The 16,971-nt window shown below is 45.0% G+C and overlaps 1 protein-coding gene across 1 annotated transcript; it reads right to left on the reverse strand.

Moving 5' to 3' along the window:
- Positions 1 to 702: 702 nt before the first annotated feature.
- LOC124666863 (homeobox protein knotted-1-like 1) lies at positions 703 to 5,891 on the reverse strand. The gene is made up of 5 exons (XM_047204187.1): positions 5,703 to 5,891; positions 5,466 to 5,570; positions 5,192 to 5,339; positions 983 to 1,233; positions 703 to 891 (listed from the first exon to the last, which is right to left on the reverse strand). The coding sequence occupies exons 1-5, from the start codon at positions 5,889 to 5,891 to the stop codon at positions 703 to 705; spliced, it is 882 nt and encodes a 293-aa protein (XP_047060143.1).
- Between the last annotated feature and the right edge of the window lie 11,080 nt (positions 5,892 to 16,971).

Raw genomic sequence — 16,971 nt, forward strand, 5'->3', positions numbered from 1 at the left:
ATGAGAGCACAAGGATCGAGGGCGCTGTGATCATATAGGGAGGCACCCTTTAGTACCGTTTTTTTAGATGAACCGGTACCAAAGGTCCAGCCTTGACTCCACTCGCGCGTGAAATTTGGGCTGAAGATCTTTCGTACCGGTTCGTAACACGAACCGGTACAAAAGGCCCTAACGAACCGGGCTTAGACGGTTGCCACTTTTTCTACTAGTGAATAGATCATGAACATATTATCACTATCCAACACAGACATCACCCACACACGTTCAATTATGTTTCAGGTTAGTGCAACATATTGAAACACGATACCTAATGAACCCTGCCGGTTTCCTCCGATATGTTATTATCGGATTTGTTTGTTTTCCTTGAGAGGCTATTTTCAGTTTATACCACTATATGTAGGTAACAAATCAGTGATCGGTTGTTCATATTCCAGCGAAAAAGCCGACTACAACAACCGAATGTCATATTCGGTTTCGTACTAGTGAACTAATAGCTTTGGAGGTCTTGATCCTGAGAATGGCTTATACATTCTGCTTTGGCACGAGCCATATACACATGTACGCACTAGCGAAATAATGAGGCAGATGATTGCTCTTGTAATTTCTGTCCCGATAGGTTGAACATTGTCATGCACCCGGCTGGTTTAGTGCTGATTGGCTTCACCAAATATCCTGCAGGAGAGCTATCGCGCCCCAACCAGGTCAAGGTCCAACTGTTCCTGTGTCGAAGTAGAGTGTCGTCCCAGAAGACCCACCGGTGACGCCCTCCATGAGCGCAAACCGCATGTCCTCGGACGGCTTCCAGTGCCGCTTCCTCTGGTTGATGAACCAGTTGTTGATCTGCTTCGGGTCGAGACCTGTCATCGCTGCGAGCCTCACCTTATCTTCTTCCTGAGCACGGCACAGACCACATCAGACACTGGCCATAATATATGATGAAGTGTTTAAGCTATACAGAGGCCGCGTTTTACAACGCTCTTACCGTAGGATATGGCCAGCGGTAGTGCGCATTCCACCAATCCATGAGAGCTGTCCGTGCATCCTTCGGCAGCTTCCCTTTCTTTCTCTTCTTCAGGAACTCGGACCGTAGTCGACTGAGGCAGCCACTGTACTTCTTGAGAAGCATTTCCTTCAGGTCATGGTCAGCTATACGGGAGGTGTGCTCTTGCCCTATGTCAAGCACATCGGTCTCCCCAGAGCATTGTTCATCATCAGAAGACCCCACCATCTCATCTGGCAGGGAAATATGAAGGATCATGTCAGAAATACATTCTACCTACATCACCGTAAGTACATTTACGCAAGATCAATGAAAAGAACTGAAACGAGCGCATCACGATATAAGAGTAAAACGTGTGAGTTGCAGTTCAGGATACAGATTGTCCTTTTCCTGAGTTTGGAAGATTTTATAACATTTGAGGAGTTCTGGAGTTGCAGTGAAATGAATGTCCCCTTGAGCTGTGATAACTTGAGTTGGCCTAGTTTACTTAGGAAGATAAAACATGGACCACCATGGCTCCTAATGCCATATATAGATTGGCCGGCATCAACCTGGTCATATAATCCATAAGCTGGTGTGGTATGAGCCATGTAGTACGAATACAATACATATAGGAGCCTAAAAAGTATAATACTGATAGGCCCTTTTTATTAGTAGTATACTATGGGAAATCACTGGGATTAGAAAGGGGAATATTAGCTTCAATAAAACATTCCTCACTAACACATCATAAAAAATAAAAATTGTGCATAACCAGAATTACCCTTGATCAATGAACGGTTAGAATTAAAAACCTTTCTTTACCTCCAAAGAGGTAAGCTGAAGCATCTAAAATTCTCATATACAGACATACAGTTCACAGTACTGGTCATACTAGCCCAAAAACAGTCCACTTGTGCTCATTGCAGAGAAAAGTTGCCAATATCTTTCTAATAGGCATTATCCACTGACTTTTGCGATTTGTATCATATACGAAGTTATTAGTTCTTCCATTTATTTGTGAGAATTGTAAAAAAAACCTTCCCAAAACCATACAGGCTGCAGAAAGGTCTTGAAGCCACGTTTCAGTGGGATCATACGCGGTAGAAAATCTTTCATGCACTTCAATGTGTAAATAAAATCATCATTTTTCACCGAATTAGAAAGATTTATGGTTTTTCTATGCCCATAAAAAAGCGTGTCGCAAAAGTTGCTTCTCTTTCCCCCTTGCTAGCTGGTCTCATTCCACTAGAAATCAATAAAAACAGTCCTACAAAAAGGATATCACAGACTTGTACTTTTCAAAATAAGGCCGAATGGCCCCTGCCCCTATTCAGTTTCCCGAAGTACCACACTATTCACGGCTATCGCCAGCACAAAAAAGAACAATGCAAAAGATGATGAGATTTTATGAACACCCTTGGAAAGGTGTATTCTCGAAAAGAACCAACAGTGGAAGAAACCAGTAAACCCGACATGCATGACGTGAATGAGACTAAGACACCTGTCAGGGTTCTTTTTGTTTTGAAATGAGATACATGTCAGTCATTATGCCAATCCATTAGGAAAACGGTCTTTGTACGTTTCCGATATAGTGATATAATTCCAAGCCATTATTTCCATATAATAGTCAGACATCAGCTGCCACGGCAGTACATCATCTATCATCTCACGTGGGGCCTACATTGGAAATATATTATCTCCGAGAAGATAGATGGCCATGTATTATAAAGCTATTAGTTTAGTAATTTTATATGGTAAAGTGGGCTGTCATCTGTCTCCCTTACGAGTGCACTCTGACAGCGAATTCTGCTTGAAATGTACAAGCCAATATCAGTTTTCTCTGAAATGTTGTTAAGGTTCTTTTAACGAATCGGCCTTCCTATTTTTAGTCCAGTTTATGTTGAAAAAAACAGTGGTTTGTTACATTTCTGTGACTAACATTTTTTTCAGAAAATAGGGGTTGCAAGCTACAGTACATATGTTCGAAAATGCATCAAAGAGGCAGGGCCCTGCAAAGAGGTGTTATTTCGGTAAACAATTTTTTGGTGATAATCTGATTGCTGACTATGCTAAGTCTTAAATAGTTATGATAGCGCACCCAGGTGTAGGTGTACTCGATTTTCAAAAAATCAAATAATTCTACTTAAATGTTTCAGATTTTTTTTGATACTTGTGCAAATTTTCAAGCAAAAAAAAGACTGTATGTGTCCTACATACATAAAAAGGAGAAAACTGAACATTGTTATACTGCGAATAGTATACGTCTACTCCTTGTACCGTGAAAGTGCATTTTGTATTTTTGTGTAGGTTAAGTACTTTTATATTTTAGACTCAAATTTGACATGCACATACTTACATGCATTCTCCACACGCATGATTTATGACATATTCTTCTAGTATATATTGTTTAAATAGCGTTCATGGGCACACAGGTGCCAAAAATTCACGACCTACATCCACAGTGGTTTGCAAGCTGACAACTACGGAAATAAGAACCTTTTTCATTATTTATTAGACATTTTATTTGCATTATTCTACATGATCTAAGAGCTCAGCACATGATATATACACGAGACCAAGTGCTCAGTGTTTCCAAGACATAGAATGTCACAATCTTTGATAGGAAGTACTTTCTATAAAAAAGAACAGCCCAACAAACTGACATCCATGATCAATGAATTATATCAATCAATCCTAACAGGGGCTAGGGCTGGCACACACATACATGCATGCACAAACTTTGACTTTTTAATGGATGTGAATATGGTTGGCAAGTTTACAAATTCATCGGCCATAGGTAGGGCATATATTATCTCCATTATGAAATCATCTACAAAAATCCTTGCAAACTGTAGAAGTTGGATCAAAACGTCAATGGTGTATCCGAAAACTGGGGTACCACAAGGACTTATCAAATCAGTATGCAGCATTGTTGTCTCCTTGTAAAACATGCCTAGCTGCATACTACGAACCCGGACCAAGCATTAGACTTCCATGTAAAAGAAATGATGCCTGACGCTGTTCTGATCTTTCTGCCAAGGATTTGACTGGAAGCTCCGTCACCTTGCATTCCAGCTAGTGTTCACTACTGACAGAAAAGCAAGTTCATCATTTTTTAACTGTTCTATTTAGTACTAGTAGTATATGGTATCCCCCTTCATACTAACTTGTTCATCCTTACCGGTACTGTACCAAAATAGTAAGGGCAAAATGTAACAGAAAAAGACAAGCTGGAAGAAACATACTGTCGTCGAATATTTTGCACGCCGGTGTGACCTATAGACCAAACCCTAACCCTCTGACGTAACTCCATAAAATAGTAGATCACGTCACATGAAGCCTAGTTAAACCAATCATCCGCCTTTCATTCCGTTAGCGTTTATTCATAATTCATGCAAGTTGCAAGGGCGATATGGAAATTAACCTAAAACCATGGTGTCTTGTAGCAAAGGCCTGTTGAAGTAAATATAAAATTATCAACAGAAGAATGGAGAAAAGAAACCGCGTGCACCACTAGAAATTACCACTAACGTGGTGGTATCGATCCGTCTTGTCAAAGTACAGCCACCGAATCCGGCAAGAGATCTCCTAAGCACGAGCTCTAATAAAAGCTAGAGTGTGTTTTTTTTATTTTAAAGTTATACTATATCGGCATTGTGCAGTACTACGACTCTGGTAGCAACCCGCAAATGTGTAGCAAGCTGGAGCAAGATTCTCTCTTTCCGCAAAGCTAGCATCCACTCTCCGAGCAAGCTGAGAGCGCTGAGATCACTCCCACCGCAGCAGCACAGCAGCACACAGTCTCAAGTTCCATCAACCAGGTCTAGCTGGCTACTAAAGGCTAGCAAGCTAGAGATGGAGATAGAGAGAGAAAGAAGAAGAAGCCTACGCAACCATGGACAAAACCCTAGGTACACAGGCAACCCTGACCCTCATACAATGCTTTACTCCACCCCTCTGACACCCTGCGCCCCATTTGCATGGACACGATTTGACCTCTCAACACACCTACACGGATGGATCGATGCATACGCTCACAGGATTCTTTCTTTTCATACACGTACGCCAACAGCAAAACACACACCAAAGAGCGTCAATTATATATAATAATGTGCAATAATATAATGTTTAATGGCAGCTTTGGATAAGAGCTCGCTGTGCATGCGAAATCAACTAACTCATCAGGTCACCGTTTGTTTATTTCATTACCGGAATGAGTGGCGGTGGCGGCCGGTGAGCTGCCGCCGCTGCAGAGGTTGCTGAGCTGCGTCTGGATGCTGCTGAGGAACGAAGCGGCCTCGTCGAACGGCCGCGACAGCTCCTCCTTGTACCGCACCAGCACTCGGCAGTACGATTCCTGAATCGCGCAAACACACACACGTGCGCACATGTAATAACAAAGAGATCAGAACAAGATAAATTCCGGCCAGAAAGAATCGCACGATAGTACTACAGCGTCAATTAGGTGAATCGAAGAGCGAACCATGAACTCGTCGAGCTCGGGATCAACGCCGATCGACCCGGCGCCGACGAGCCTCTCCCGGCCGATCTCCTCCAGCAGCGACGCCACCTCCGGAGGCGCCCCAACCTAAAATAAACAACCGCACTCTTGTAGAACTGTAGATGCATATACAATCACGCCTTTTCTTTCCCGACCATATCATCCACGACTTCACCTCAATTCTCGCATGAGGAAGTCGCAAGATCTTACTCAACGTACCTTACGGCATTCGATGTAGGCGGAGAGGAGGGTAGGGTACCGCGGGTGGCTGGCAATCTGCGCCTTCATCAGCTCCGTCAGATCCGACGTCGAGGGCCCCCCGGCGTCCACGCCCACGCCGGAGGACGCCTCGCTGGCCGCGCCGCCGACCCGCGAGATCCCCGGGTGGATGCTATACAGATCCTCCATGTAGATAACAAGACACAGCCGCAGCGAGCAAGCACCAGCTCACCTGCGCATCACCCAACTACTATATGTGACTAGTAATATCTGTATATGTGCACAAGTGGTGATCGAGTACCACTGTAGTGAGTTGTTCTTGTGTCTTGTGCTGGAGCTCCGAGAAAGTCTAGAGAGAAGGAGCAGGAAAGCACAGCCTCGTGGGGAATTAGCAGCTGTTTGCACTGCAGCTGGTGAAGCTGCAGGTGCAGGTGCGGCAGCAGCAGGAGCTTGAGCTATCTGCAGGGGAATACATGGGAGCCAGGAATGGACGAGGAGGAGAGAGAAAAGACTGGAAAATTGAGGGACTGAGTATATATCGTTATAATACTCTATCTATGTGGAGAAAAGGAAAGGTTTGGGCGTGTGACTTGTGAGGCCAGGTAGTTGACTAATTATTTGGGTCGGGAGACCAGATTGGGATGCATGTGAGCTGGCATTTGGACGATTGCCCTCTAGAAGCATGGAGTTGATTGTCATCCCAATTGAATAGGTTTAATCTATTTTACATTTGTAGGTTGTCATTATTCTTGTTTATAAAGTTGAGAATTATTTTAAGAGAATAATTGATATTGGAACACACCATGTTAGCAAGCAAATCACATAAAGAGAAGATAATATATCGTGCCAATAAAATAAACACTATCTCGTTAAAAAAATATACACTATCTCGTCAAAAAATACACTATATTCTATTTTCATTAACAATCTCTCGTTTCATTATAAATGCATCAACCACAAGCTCAAGATAATTAAGTCACATCAAACCAGAAGCTCCCATTTTACAGAAGTAGGTAAACATGCTTCATTTTGTGCTTGCGGCAGAGAAGAATAGCGGTGGTGGTTACTGCCAGGAACTAGGAACTAGACGTTTGCCGAGTGTTTTTATCATATTCTTGGGAAAGAGCACCTCTGTCTGAGTGCTATACTCGGCATTTGCAAATGTCAAAATAGCGTGAAAAATATTGGGCAAAGACACACATAAAAAACCGGCAAAGATTGTGGACATGTGTCCTCGACTATCACGGTTGATGGAAAGGGCATGGCACGTGCTCTTTGTTAGGTGTCCCATAACAGACACTAGACAACCTAAACCCTAAACTCTAGACATTCGACAAAGATTTGTCATTTTTCTGCTAGTTTTTTTCGCATGTAGAATTTTCCAGCTTTTTTAATCCTTTGTTGATTGTCCTCCTAGAAACACAATCGACAAAAAAAGTACACTTAACAAAGTTCTTCGCTCGCTTGGAAATCCTTTTTAAGTTTTCTGTTTGTTTTTGTTTTCTTCTTATCTTTTGTTTTCCCGCCATTTTTCTCCCCGCCCTCGCTCTCTTTCCACCCTCTAATTTTGTTCTCCTTTTCCTCCTCCCACATTCTACTGCCAACATTTTTTTCCTCCATAACCAGCCATCATTACCCTATATATAACTCCTCGCTCGAATGTAGTGTTGTATTGGTGGAAGTTGTGTTATTGAAATACTACATAGGTAACATGTGGACTCCCTCGGAGTTTGCATGCGCTTCTCCATGGAAGAAATGAATACCATCTCCAGAAATGTTCTCACAATACCATTGCTTTTCACCATGATATAATATGATGTGTTTCTCACAGAATTCATGTGGTGTCATACCTCGAAGGTAAGAGTTCTTCGCGAATCCCTTGTCCCCGGGGGATCTCGCATCTGCAATATGCCGACGATACCTTGATCCTTATTCAATATGATGAAACACAAATAGAAAATCTGAAATTCATGTTGTTGTGCTTTGAGGAGATGTCTAGTCTTAACTCTTAAGATAAATTACCACAAGAGTGAGGTGATTGTGATGGACCAACCAGAAGAGGTGCAGTAGAGGGTGGCGGACATGCTCAACAATAAGCTAGGGGCTTTTTCCTTTGTGTACCTTGGTCTTCCGATTTCTGATCGCAAGCTCACTATCGATCAATGGCTGTTTTTGGTCAGAAGGTTGGGTTTGAAAATCAAAACTTGGTTGGAGAGATTCCTTTCCTTGAGAGGAATGATTATTCTCTCAAATTCTTGTCTTGCAAGTGTTCCTATGTTTGCTATGGGTTTGTTCCTGCTCCAGGACGGTGTGCACGCGAAGTTTGACACGCATCGGTCCCGGTTCTTTTGGGAGGGATCCGGACCGAAACGTAAGTATCGCTGTGAATTGGTCTGCGGTGTGTCATCCTAAGGAGGCTGGAGGATTGGGAATCCTCAACTTGAGATAGATGAAGATCGCTCTCATGTGAAATGGGTTTGGAAATTGTACCAGGGGGAAAATGCTATTTGGTCCCAGATTATCCGGTCCAAATATGCCGCCACGTCTGATATTTTTGCTGGTTCCAATATGGGGAGCCAATCACTTGGTGTGTGACGGGAAGCGCAGTCAATTTTGGTTAGATTTGTGGACAGGGCAGAGGCCGCTTAAAGATCGTTTCTCGATCCTGTGTATCTGCGACAACCAGCTGATTGATGTCGCTAAGGCGTGTGAGGAGCCGTCGGGGCTCCATTTTCGTAGATTGTTTGACCGTGCTGCCCTTGAGGAATGGTGGAATCTGCAGCGAATTCTCGAGGAAACTCAGCTTAGCCCTGGTTTGGAAAAAATTGGGCCCTTGATCCCTCGGGGAGCTATTCGGTATCATCCATGTACAACAAATAGTCTGAGGGAGCTTCAGCAACCCATTTTAGGGAGATATGGGCTGCCAAACTCCCTCTAAAGATCATAATTTTACCTGGCAGCTTGTTCTAGATTGTCTCCCTTCTAATGAACTTATAGCTTGGTGGCTTGGGCCGGCCTCAGGGCGTTGCGCTCTCTACAACTCGGCAGAGACCGCCAATCACATTTTCTTCACTTGTTCTCTGGCTAGATTTATGTGGAGTGTGGTGAGACAGCTCCTAGGGCGCCGCTGGTCTCCCACCTTCTTCGCGCAATTTTTTTTTTGCCATTGTTTCCAGTTTTATGGGTCGGCTCTGTCAGCTTATTTGGACGTTGTTTGCGGCACAAAGATGGGCTCTTTGGAATTTTCGCAACAAGCACATTTTTGAATCTAGGGTTATTTCACAACTTGCTAATTTGTTATACAAAACATTGGTTCTTTTGCAGCTGTGGGCGCCACTCGCAAAACACCAAGACAGTCCAAGCATCTTAGAGTTGACAAAACACCAAAACGTATGCACGCGGAGGTGGTGGCAAGTGAGGTCTAGTGGGAGGCCTGGCACACAGAGGGGGTGGAAGCTCGGCGCTAGTTGATGACCCACAAGTATAGGGGATCGCAATAGTCTTCGACACAAGGGGAGCCAAAGAATACTTATAAGTCTTAAAAGCGGAGTTATCAATTCAGCTGCACCTGGAAAAACACTAGCAACAGGGTGATGTGTAAGCGGTGGTAATATGATGCGGCGGCAGAAAATAGTTGGTACTACTTTGATGTCGTGTTGACAGGAAAATGTGATGCGGCAGTAATATGAGAGAAATAGTAACACGGCAGTAGAAGTAACACAGAGGCGATGGCACTAAAAAATATCCCAGCGCGCAGTTGATTGAAAAACAATGATGATGAAATAACGGACCGGCGTTCCCGGCTATCTGCACTAGTGGTAACTCTCTAAATAACAAGTGTTGGGTGAACAAATTACAGCTGGGCAATTGACAGAATTGAATTTAGCATTAAGACAAAATATCCAGTCTATTAATATCGTAGGCATGTTTTCCATATATAGTCATATGTGCTCGCAATGAAAAACTTGCATAACATCTTTTGTCCTACCAGGCCGTTTGCAGCGGGGTCTCGAGGGAAACTACTGGTAATTAAGGTACTCATTTTAATAGAGCACCGGAGCAAAGCATTAACACTTGGTGAAAACATGTGATCCTCACATCAAAGCCATCCCCTTCGGTTATCCCAATTCGAGATCACTTTGGGGCCTCGGGTTCCGGACAAAGACATGTGCATACAATTTGTAGATACAATCTAAGCAACAATTATAGAGCCTAGATCTAAGATCATGCCACTCGTGCACTAGTGACAAGCATTAACCATAACAATATTGCAGCAACAAATACTTCACAAACTTATAAGATATACTGAACATAATGATCAATCCATCGGATCCCAACAAACACAACACCAATTACATCATATGGATATCAATCATGTAAGGCAGCTCATGAGATCATTGTATTGAAGCACATGGGAGAGAGTACCATCTAGATACAGCCAAGAACCCATAGTCCCTGGGGGAATTACTCACAAACCATCATGGAGTCGAAGTGGAGGCGGTGGAGTCGATGGCGATGGCTCCGGGGGCACTTCCCCGTCCCGGCAGGGTGCCGGAACAGATACTTCTGTCCCCCGAAACTTGGTTTCGGCGATGACGGCGGCTACGGAACTTTTCATGCACGGAGGGTCTGGTTTCTGGGGTTTTCCCGATACGAGGAATAAATAGGCGGAAGGGCGGAGCAAACGAGGCGACGAGGCGCCAGTACAATGGCGAGGCGCGGCCAAGGGTGGGGCCGCGCCTGCCCTATGTACTGCCACATGGAAGCTCTCCTGCTCGTGTCCTTCTGGCTCCGTCTTCGCCCCGGGAAAATAAGACTCTGTGCTTTTGTTTCGTACAATTCCGAGAAACTTTCATATACAACTTTTCTGAAACACAAAAACAGCAGAAAACAGGAACTGGCACTGCGGCACTGCATTAATAGGTTAGTCCCAGAAAATGCTAAAAAGTGTGAAAAAATGCACATAAAACATATAAGAATTGTAACAAAACAAGCATGGAGCATCAAAAATTATAGATACGTTTGGGACGTATCACCAGTCTTCATCGGGTGCCTAGGATGGACATGCTTGTATATTTCCCTTGTTTTTCTTCATTTTGATGGCTAAGTTGTATGCTGCAGCATTGTAATGTGACTTGTTTGAACCTGAGGGCTTAATTAATTTAAAGTCCGGCACTATTGCCTTTTATCTATAAAAAATCCCTGCCACTTTCTCTTACCCTCCCTTTCCCACCCCTCTCTCTTGTAAGAACTTGGGATCTTTTGGGGTTATTCAGATTCCTATGACTTAATCTAACATAAAAGTAAGGGAAATAACATGAGTTGCCACTTTCAACGTGGAGCTATGGGTAGACGACATGGGGCCCATAGATCAGTGTTTCGCCTCACTAGTAGAAAAAGAGGCTTCCATCCACTTCCATTAGTCCCCAAAATATTCGAACCGCGACTAAAGGGGTCTTTAGTCGCGGTTCGGGAGGCGACACGCGACCAAAGGTCTGGGCCCAGCGGGCTCGGTCGACAGCTAGGGGACGGGAGGGGCTTTAGTCCCGGTTGGCCTGGCCAACCGCGACTAAAGGTCCTCACGGCTGGCCCGAAGGCCTTTAGTCGCGGTTGGCCAGGCCAACCGGGACTAAAGGCCCATCCCTATAAATGCAGCTCAGCACACTGCACTTAGCCATTTGGTGTCACTTCTCTTCACAATCTTCACAAGGGGGTGATGGGTTTGCTTTTGGTTCCTCTTGTGCACACAAGGTGTTCGATGAAATGCCTGAGAGCATGAAACAAACATGATATGAAGTGTCCGAGCCACACTTGAGGCTTTCTCATTTATTTTTTCCTCCTCGATCGCGGTTAGCAACTTGAATCTTTCATGTGTCATTGATAAAATATGCATGTGTGTAGTTCATTGTTTAATTTCTATTATTTGTAGCTAGTTAGTTAAACAAATGCATGATGGTTAATTATATACTTTATATAATAATAATGCAGATGAATCGGCAATGGATGTACGGTAACCGACTCTTCGGCGAGTTCATTACGGGTTTGAAAGATTTTCTCGTAGTGGCTAATGCGAAGAAGCAGGGGGGTTTTGTTATCTGTCCATGTGCTGCATGTAAGAATCAGAAGGGTTACTCTTCCTCAAGAGACGTTCACCTGCACCTACTTCGGTAGGGTTTCATGCCAAGCTATAATTGTTGGACCAAGCATGGAGAAAGAGGGGTTAGAATGGAAGAAGATGAAGAAGGGGATGATATCATCGATGACAACTATCCTGATCATTTCGGTGATACTTTCATGGAGGATGCTGAAGGTGGGGAAGGTGAAGGGGAAGGTGAAGAAGAGACACGTGATGAGCCCGCTGATGATCTTGGTCGGACCATTGCTGATGCACGGAGAGGCTGCGAAACTGAAAAGGAGAGGAAGAATTTGGATCACATGTTAGAGGATCACAAAAAGTCGCTGTACCCAGGATGCGATAATGGTCTGAAAAAGCTGGGTTGCACTGGATTTGCTGAAATGGAAGGCACAGGAAGGTCTATCTGACTCGGGATTTGAAAATTTGATGAAAATGATGAAGAATATGTTTCCAAAGAATAACGAGTTGCCCGCCAGTACGTACGAAGCAAAGAAGGTTGTCTGCCCTCTAGGTTTAGAGGTTACGAAGATACATGCATGCATTAACAACCGCATCCTCTACCGCGGTGAATACGAGAATTTGAATGAATGCCCGGTATGCACTCGCATTGCGTTATAAGATCGAGGCGATGACCCCGGTGACGATGTTGAGGGCGAGAAACCCAGGAAGAGGGTTCCCGCCAAGGTGATGTGGTATGATCCTATAATACCACGGTTGAAACGTGTGTTCAGGAACAAAGAGCATGCCAAGTTGTTGCGATGGCACAAAGAGGACCGTAAGTCGGACGGGGAGTTGAGACACCCCGCTGATGGAACACAATGGAGAAAGATCGACAGAGAGTTCAAAGATTTTGCAGCTGACGCAAGGAACATAAGATTTGGTCTAATGCTGTGTTTGAATGCACAAAATTTAGTCTTGGAATTGAATTGGGCAAAGATTCCAAATCAAAGATGGAAATGAACTGGACTAAAATTCCAAATCTGTTGTTTGGGTGCGCTTAGAATTTGCCTTTGGAATCTAATGGTGGTACAAATTCCTAATCATGTTTGGACTGCAGTATGGAAATGAATTTGTGGAAATGAATCCGGCGGTGGGGTGCGGGAGGGGCCGGCGGTCGCTTTTGGCTGGTAGCCGGTGGCCGACGGTGGAGGGGCCCTGCAACTCCGCCGCTCTCCTCTCCTGCAACCTGCGCCACCGAGGCCGCGGGCCCGTGCCCCAACCACCGCCGCCGGGGGCCCTGTAACTCCGCCATCCTCCTCTCCTGCAACCGGCGCCGCCGAGGCCGCGGGCCCGTGCCCCAACCACCGCCGCCGGGGGTCCTGCAACCGCCGCCGTTCTCCCCTACAACCGGCGCCATGGGCCCGTGCCCCAACCACCGCTTCCGCAGGCCTTGCAACCGCCGCCTCGATCTCCCGCGGGCAGAGACGAGAAGCTCGAGGGACGCCTGCCGGCAAGCGCGCTGGCCGGAGCGCAGTGCCCATTCCCATACCGCCGCTCACCGCCGTGCCCCCTATCGCCTTCCGCCGCCGTTCCTCCTAGCGCCGCCATTCTTGTCCTGCCCGCGATCTAGGGTTAGGACAGGGAGTAGGAACGGGAGGTCGTGGAAGAGGGAGGCCAGGGAGGGGAGGGTATGGAGGAGGGAGGAGACGCGCCATGGAAGGGAGGCCGTACCAGCGCCGGCTGCTGCATCTCGCGGCGGCGGCCCGAGCGAGCGAGCTCGCTCGATTTCTATCGAGGACAGGAAGAGCCGAAGAGGTATGCGACGCGAGCTCACTCGATTCCAAGCGTTTCCGAGGTGCCGACCTCGGAAAGATTTGGGCCAAGCGTTACATGCGCGGGCGGGGGCTCGGAATTGAGCCCAGTTTCCACGCCCCAATTCTAAGCGCAATCCAAACAGCTGAATTTGCCGATTTGGCCCCCAATTCCAATTCCGAGCCCAGTTTCAGCGCAACCAAACATAGCATAAGTACAGATGGCACGAATCCTTTTGGCGAGCAGAGCTCCAGCCATAGCACCTGGCCCGTGACTCTATGCATCTACAACCTTCCTCCTTGGTTGTGCATAAAGCGGAAGTTCATTATGATGTCAGTGCTCATCCAAGGTCCGAAGCAACCCGGCAACGACATCGATGTGTACCTGATACGTCTCCAACGTATCTATAATTTCTGATGTTCCATGCTAGTTTTATGGCAATACCTACATGTTTTGCTCACACTTTATAATGATTTCATGCATTTTCCGGCACTAACCTATTAACGAGATGCCAAGGTGCCGGTTCCTGTTTTCTGCTGTTTTTGGTTCCAGAAAAGCTGTTCGGGCAACATTCTCGGAATTCGACGAAACAAAAGTCAAACCTCCTATTTCACCGAGACGGACCCAGAACACCGAAGGAGAGACGGAGAAGGGCCAGGGGGGCCCACACCACCTGGCGGCGCGGCCAAGGAGGGGGGCGCGCCCAGGTATGGGGTGGGCCCCTCGGGACCCCTCTGACGCCGCCCTTCCGCCGCCCTTCCGCCTATATATTCCCCGCGACGCGAAAACCCTACAACAATCGATCATATTCCAGAAAGACTCCAGGGATTCCGTGAAGGTTGTTGGTGGCGGAGTGTAGTGCGGCGCAACACCAGGGATTCCGGCGCCAACGTGGAACCTGCACAACACAATCAAAGTACTTTTCCCCAACGTAACAGTGAGGTTGTCAATCTCACCGGCTTGCTGTAAACAAAGGATTAAATGTATAGTGTGGAAGATGATGTTTGTTTGCGAAGAACAGTAAAGAACAGAGTTTGCAGTAGATTGTATTTCCGATGTAAAGAATGGACCGGGGTCCACAGTTCACTAGTGGTGTCTCTCCGATAAGAAATAGCATGTTGGGTGAACAAATTACAGTTGGGAAATTGAAAAATGGAGAGGGCATAACAATGCACATACATATTGTAACACCCCAACTCTTGCAACCTTGTTTAGCTGTCGAGAGTGCAAAAATCAGGGGGAACAAAAACTTTTTCCTAAATACAAATTAAGATGAATTGCCTTGATCTGTTTGCGTACTGAATTGACTTGATGTGCTTGTTAACATAAATTGGTTTGGTTTGCTTGAAGGTGATTTTGCCTTGATCTGCTAGTTTAGGTTTTCTTGAATCCCTCAACACATCACGATCACTTTTTCTCGACCAAGTCTTACTGATCCAAAATTGTGGTATAGTCCAACCCTTCACCTCTAACTTAAATACCTCCACCTGTGGCAATGTCAATTTCACCTACCCTGGGATCTTCCTTGTGATGTATTTTTTTTACTCACTTTTTCCCTGATTCAAATCTTGGGATCATCTACTCCTTAATACACCTCTCTCTCATACCCTAGTCAACAACCCTAAAGACAGCCCAAATTTGGCTAAGTCCTAAGTCTGTTATCAGGTTCCATTTTGAATCCTCTGAATTAAGCTAACCCTTTCCATCTAATGCAATGCACCTTACCATAGACCTACCTTGTCTTGAGCACTTCCCAACCATACCATTTCCTAGGACCAAATCACTCGTATACCCACTTATCCTTGATGGTTATGAGGCCAAGTCAAAAATCTATTTTGGCAGACTTAAAATATTCAAACCTTGGCAGTTGATTCTTTAGCTCACCCAACTGTTATAGGTGAACTCAAGGCATGGATCTCATCTATGCAACCTCCTCTACAACTTCCACGTCTTGCATGTCTCATGATATCCCCATAACCAATATATTCCACTTGATCTTGTACCACTATCCAGTGTTTTAGCTGTAGATCCCTTTTTTTTTTACTCTTACCTCTTGTTTTTCTTTAATCCAAGTTTAATATTCACAAAAACAAGTGTGTAAATGATTGTTACATTATGTAGTAATCATACACCCCTGAGATCTAAATTCCTAAATTGATTCTTACTTTCTTTTATTAATTTTTTCCCAAAACCCTATTCTTTTTCTTCTCTAGTCTTAACCACAAAACTACTTCTAGTTTTATTAAACCTTTTCAAATGATTTCTTCAAATAAAACAAGGGAATGAGATGGGTGTTTATCATCTCATTTCCACCAAATAATGATTTCTATATCATTATTTCATTTTTCACTTTTTTTATTTTATTTTGCAAAACACATATTTATGGTACTTGTACCATTTCTTGCTTATTTTAAAAATTGAGGAAAACCTATTTTTCTTAGTAAAGCAAGTAGAGAATTTTGAAATACTTGTAATACCTAACTACTCTCAACCCTTTCCAAAAATCCTTTTCATAAACATTCCTTTCAAACTGGCCTTAGCCATAGAAGGTGATTTCGAAATGTTTTTCAATTGAGAGCAAATCCAAATGTCAACCCTTGGACACCAAATATCCATCTATGATCCATCCTCCCATCCACCAATGCATAATCAAGTAGGTGATCATTTAATTATTCAAAGGATTAATGTCTCATATCTTTCTATATCTATTTGAACTCCCTAAACCTTTCTCTAAATAAATCTTGTGACTTGTCCTCATCTTCCCCACCATCTAGCTCATCTACATGGTTCATTTTGACCAAACCTTGGTTTGCTTTTGGCATGAGCAAGTGAGGTGGCCGGCTATGTATCTTTTTACATGCATGTGACCTTATGCCTTTGTCTCCACTTCACTTTAATTGATTTCTCCACCATCCTTCCTCTCCCTCTCTCTCTTGGACGACCTGCTCAGCCTAGCTGCTGCTACAGTACCCCTTTTGGCCGTTTCCCCGTGGAGAGATGTGAGAAAGAGAGTGAGAGGGAGGCCGATGCATGTGTTTGGCAAGATCTTGGAAGATCCTTGTTGCAGCTCTCTCACTCCCTCCAACCTGTACCCAGGTGTGTTGCACGACCCTTATCACTCCCAGAACCCTCATGGTAGGCACCAAGCCTAGCCCTAACTCTCTCCTTATCTCTCCTTGTCCTAAACACGGTTGGCATGCACCAAAAACTTAGGGAGCGTTTCTGCCCGAGCCAGCGCGCTACTAGCCTCCTCTAGCTGACCTCGAGGCGTCCCTATCACGCTCCCGTTCTTGTCCGGTCCCTCCTGGCCGCGCTTGGCCCTGCTCTGTAAGTCGACGCGACATCGAGCACCTGGCGTGCACAGGTTAGTCGTCCTCCCTC

The sequence above is a fragment of the Lolium rigidum genome, chromosome 6, assembly GCF_022539505.1.
Source record: "Lolium rigidum isolate FL_2022 chromosome 6, APGP_CSIRO_Lrig_0.1, whole genome shotgun sequence".
NCBI classification, from domain to species: domain Eukaryota; kingdom Viridiplantae; phylum Streptophyta; class Magnoliopsida; order Poales; family Poaceae; genus Lolium; species Lolium rigidum.